At 47.5% G+C, this 4,685-nt stretch overlaps 1 protein-coding gene across 1 annotated transcript; it reads right to left on the reverse strand.

The window, feature by feature from the left end:
• Positions 1–220: 220 nt before the first annotated feature.
• LOC308413351 (secretoglobin family 2B member 2-like) lies at positions 221–2,050 on the reverse strand (the record flags this gene model as incomplete). Its single annotated transcript, XM_080908286.1, has 3 exons — positions 221–364; positions 1,363–1,544; positions 1,993–2,050. The coding sequence occupies 3 exons, from the start codon at positions 2,048–2,050 to the stop codon at positions 221–223; spliced, it is 384 nt and encodes a 127-aa protein (XP_080764412.1).
• Between the last annotated feature and the right edge of the window lie 2,635 nt (positions 2,051–4,685).

The raw sequence follows: 4,685 nt of genomic DNA on the forward strand, positions 1-4,685 counted from the left end.
ATGATCACATGGCTTGTCAGGGGAAGTCACCCTACTCTGAGTGACCACACAAGTCATTTCTCTCACTGCCTCCAGGATCCTCTGAACACACAACACACACAGGACACAGAACGGAGCTGCAGGCATTTATTAAAATTAGCCTAAGAGATTGAAGGATGAGGGCACAGGTGTCAGGAATCCAACTTCAGGAGAGAAAGAGGACAGGTCGGGAAGATGGCACTCAGATCAGACATGATGCAAAGATGGGTTGCCCAAAAATCCATTCACCTCTACTGCTTTTGTAAAGTTCCAAAAGACCCTCAATTTTCTTCAAGGAGTCGATGGGATAGTATGTCCTGCATTCCCGGCTGAATATCAAGGATACCTGGACAACACAGAGACAGACAGGGACAGAGGTGGGTACAGGCAAGGTGCAGGACCTCAGCAGGGCTCCCTAGGCACCCATGATGTGAACACTTCTCATCCACAGGAAAGAAACTCCCCAGCAGTGATTCAGGTCTCCAGCAAGAGACTCTGCCTAAAGGGAACTGGAGCCCACCCACTACATCCAGGAGGAAGCCTGAGACCTGCCATAGCCAGACAAGGAAGAAGGCGAGAAAGTTCTGGAAGGTATCGTGGGGGCTGTGTCTAAACAGGGACAAGGTAGCTAAGTATGAGTTTTGGTGATGCTTCCCATACCTAAGGACATCTCCAGGCACATTGGCTGTATGGTCATGTTAAAAATACACTCCCCATTTGGGCTTGTTAGAAGAATTTTTTTTTTTTTTTTTTTTTTGGTTCTGGAGGACATAACACTCAAAATAAAAGCACTTTAGGAAACGGGTAGAAATGTTCAACAGCTACATCTCTGCCGTCCAGTTATGCTTGAAAGAAGAGACATCAGGAGGCAGCTGTATTGAACAGCTGCACGTAGTCCCTGGGGGTTGGGGTGGCATTTCAGACATGGAGGGAGGTTCAGGCTGTAGTTCAGATGATACTCGTGGAAGAGGAACTCCATCTGAGGCAGGGGAGTAGAGTCAAGGGAGGTTCCAAAGAAGATACTGGCCAGTAGACAAAAGTTTCAAGCATCTTAGAGTAGAGCTGGGGGTGTCATACCTTTGCAGAGGCCAGACCTGAGTTCTCACCCAGTTCCTACTATGGGTGAGAACCTAGTGTTTACCCAGCATGTGGGAGTGAACTGCAGGACTGTGCGAGGAACAGGCTGGATGTATACCTAGCGTGCTGCATTGGTTTGCACTAGTGTGGGCAAGGGTTTTAGTTCTCAGTTGCTGGTCCCCTGACACGTGTTAATGTTTGCATTGATCGTTTGTACATGGCCTGCTGCTATTGGCTGCATGGTAGTCAGGGTAGGGAGGATGTTACCATAATTTTGGGATCCAGGAATTTGGCTTTTAATCCTTCTTCATTATAGCAGTCCTGGAGTTTTTCAAAGGCCACCCTCTCCTCGACGGTAGCATCAAACCTCGAAAGGAATAAATGCATTAATGTCCTTTTTCCAAGTAATGTCCTGATATAGCCATCGATGAAGGGATAGCACGCTTCCGCTGCAAACACAGACAGAAAACATCGTTAAAAGACCACCGGCTGGCAGAATCAGGGACTCGAGGTTTCTAGCTGCACCTACAAATGCCTTAACTGACCTCTCTCATAGTCCTGCCCTCCCAAAGGCTGCATCCTCCCAGCTCCAACATGGTTTCCATTAGACACACTTCACATGAGTGGCCAGGCCTGCAAATCTGACCTGCACATAAGCCCCACACTTGACAGCTTCAACCCCACATCTACAGACCCTTCCTCAGCAGTATCGTCACCTGTACACCTCCATCTCCCCGTCCCACCCATTCCAACTGTTGCAACCCAGAGTAGAAAGAATCGAGTGTCTTCTGCAGGACTCATTCCAATGGCTTCCCGAGGACCCATTGATCTGTTTCAGGGCCCCACTTAGCGATCTTCATGGGACTGAGATGGGGTGAGTGAGGGTCCCAATCTTACTTGTCTGGAAGCCCAGCTCTCCAATCACCAGCAAGGCCAGAAGAAGTGTCCCCTTCATGGTGGAGAGTGCTAAGTGCTCTTCTCACAGCAGATCCTCTTCCTTATAAACCATTATCACCCTGAGCCCAGGCACGCCCACCCTCACACTGCCTCCCAGGAGCTGCAAATACCTAGTATCTGTGAGTTCCCTTCCCACTTGCATGGAGAGCCCCTCCTATTCCGAAGGACAGCCTGAGCCAGCCTGCTGTCATCAGTTTCTTGAGAGAAGTGTTTGTACATTTGCCAAAGAGGGGTGAGAGCTCACCTTTGTAAGCAGCCTGAGTACTGAGCCAAATGCCTGTGGTCCTATTCCACTTGTCAGTTCTGCTTCCTGGTCACACTCCTCACCTCTCTTGGCTCTAAGCATGTCCTCTTCAAGTTTGGACAGGAAGGCACAGGGGCCAAGGGAGTTTTCTGTCACTGTAGGTAGCCAACAGCCCAAAACACTACTTGTGCCTGAGGTCAAGACCCGAGCGGAAGTATACAATACATGTCTGGGCCATTGTGAGGCCCTTTGAACATCTTAGCTGATGAGGCCTTGGGATTGGAACCCTGAGGACATGGAGGCACCATCTACCTCTCCGTGACTCCCAGCCAGGGTAGTCCCCAGCTGATTGGCCGTGTGGGCATACTCAGGGCCTACTGATGGTTCCCTACCACAAATTCTGCTTCAGTCTATGGTAGCTCGTTCCTGTGTTCCTGCTCGCCTTGTCCCCTCTCAGCTCTGTCAGTAACCATGTCTCAAAAAGGTTTGAACAGTAGAGTCCATGTGGTGAGAGCAGTGAGCGTGACAGTGAGGAGTTCACCATGACCTCTCAGGTGTCCACAACCCCACAGGCTACTGTGGACTGTCTGGCTGTAAACTACCCTGCTCCATGGGCCACAGGCAGTGCTGTGGGTGTAGATGGTCAACCTACTGACCCTAAGGAAGACATATTCATCACACAGGAGTGTCATCTGGGTGTTGTACAAGTCATTTCTCGAGACAGGGAGCTCTTCAATTCAAGCTCACCCTGCTGGCCATGTGTGATGGTTAGTCTTGGTGATCATCCTGACAGGATTGAGAGTTGCAATGGCAACAGGGCTGTGTGAGGAAGTTTTCAGGCTGGGTCAATTGATGTGGGTAGCCTGCCATTCTGGTATCAGGATGGACTCTCCTCATAGATGGGATAGAAAGAGGAAAACAAGCTGAGCACAAGTATTCATGCCTCTCTCCTTCCTGAGTGAAGATGGGATCCACCACCTCACTGTCCCTAGCTCACTGCAATGGACTGTGTCACTTCAAACTGTGAGTGGACACCGTGCTTCTTACCTGGCATCTTATTAGTTCTCTACTTTAGTAGCAGATTTTAGGATTTTTAGCAAAGCCCTGGGTTATTCCACAGCACCACACACATGCACAAGGACAGCCCAAGAGAAGGATAACTGTGCCAAATGCTTATTATGCAAGCATAAAGGCCTGGGCTCAGAACCCCAGGACCCATTTATAGAGGTGAATGTAACAGCATGTACCTCTAATCCCATGTGAGGAAGCTTCACAGTCAAAAAGAGATCTTCTCTTTAAAAAAAGGTGGGAGGCTGCTGTGATAGCTCAGTGATTAAAGCTAAAGACATGAGTTCAAATCCCAAACTCACCTGGTACACAAAGAGAGCTAACTACTGCTAATAATAGTCTTACCTTCACATGAGCACGCGCGCACTCACACACACACCTTGGCACCTTGGCCCATACACAGAAACAAACACACACACAAGCACACAAACACATGAACAGACTCCTACAAATGTCTGTGGAAACTTGCAATGAGAAAGTCCAAACAAGCTCCTAATGGACAAACATCAAAAACTTTCACAGCAAACTAAATAGCATTATACTGAAGATTCTATGTGTGTCTGTGTGTGTGTGTGTGTGTGTCTGTGTGATATTATATATATATATATATATATATATATATATATATATAGAGAGAGAGAGAGAGAGAGAGAGAGAGAGAGAGAGAGAAAGGTAGAGAGAGAGAGAGAGATTATATGTATATAATCTACAAACCCTTTGCTGCCATGAATGGATACATGGCACATAAATGTGTATGGATGAAAACAGTGTTCTTACATCTCAGAAGAATTCCGCAGATCTGTAGATGCTCCTCCTGGGAGCTGACCTCCCTTCAGTCCTTCAGTGTGAGTTCAATTACAAATTCTAATGTTCTACACAATGGTCCAGACAGTGCAGAGCTTGCTGCACATTCTTAAACCCTTGAGTTTTAGCCTGAGAACCTGTGAGGACAGCCTGGCACAAAATGCACCCCCAGGCTCACTGGGCAGCCCATGTAGCCAAATAGCAAGCTACAAGCTCAGTAAGAGGCCCTGTCTCAAAATATATAAGGTCCTCTCAGCTGTAAAGAGGACCCAGATCCACTTTCCAGCACACACATGGCAGCTGATAACCAGCTGTAACTGCAGTTCCAAAGGATCCGGTGCTCTCCTGTGCCCTCCACAGAAAAAGCAAAGACCACATAAGACACTCATGCAGGCACTATTCCCATAAACACAAAATAAAACTAAGTAAAATTTCAAAACATAGCAAGTATACAGGCATGTATATGTATGTATATACACACATATGCATGTACACACACACATAATGTATATACACA

The sequence above is a fragment of the Micromys minutus genome, assembly GCF_963924665.1.
Source record: "Micromys minutus genome assembly, chromosome: 32".
Classification (NCBI taxonomy): Eukaryota; Metazoa; Chordata; class Mammalia; order Rodentia; family Muridae; genus Micromys; species Micromys minutus.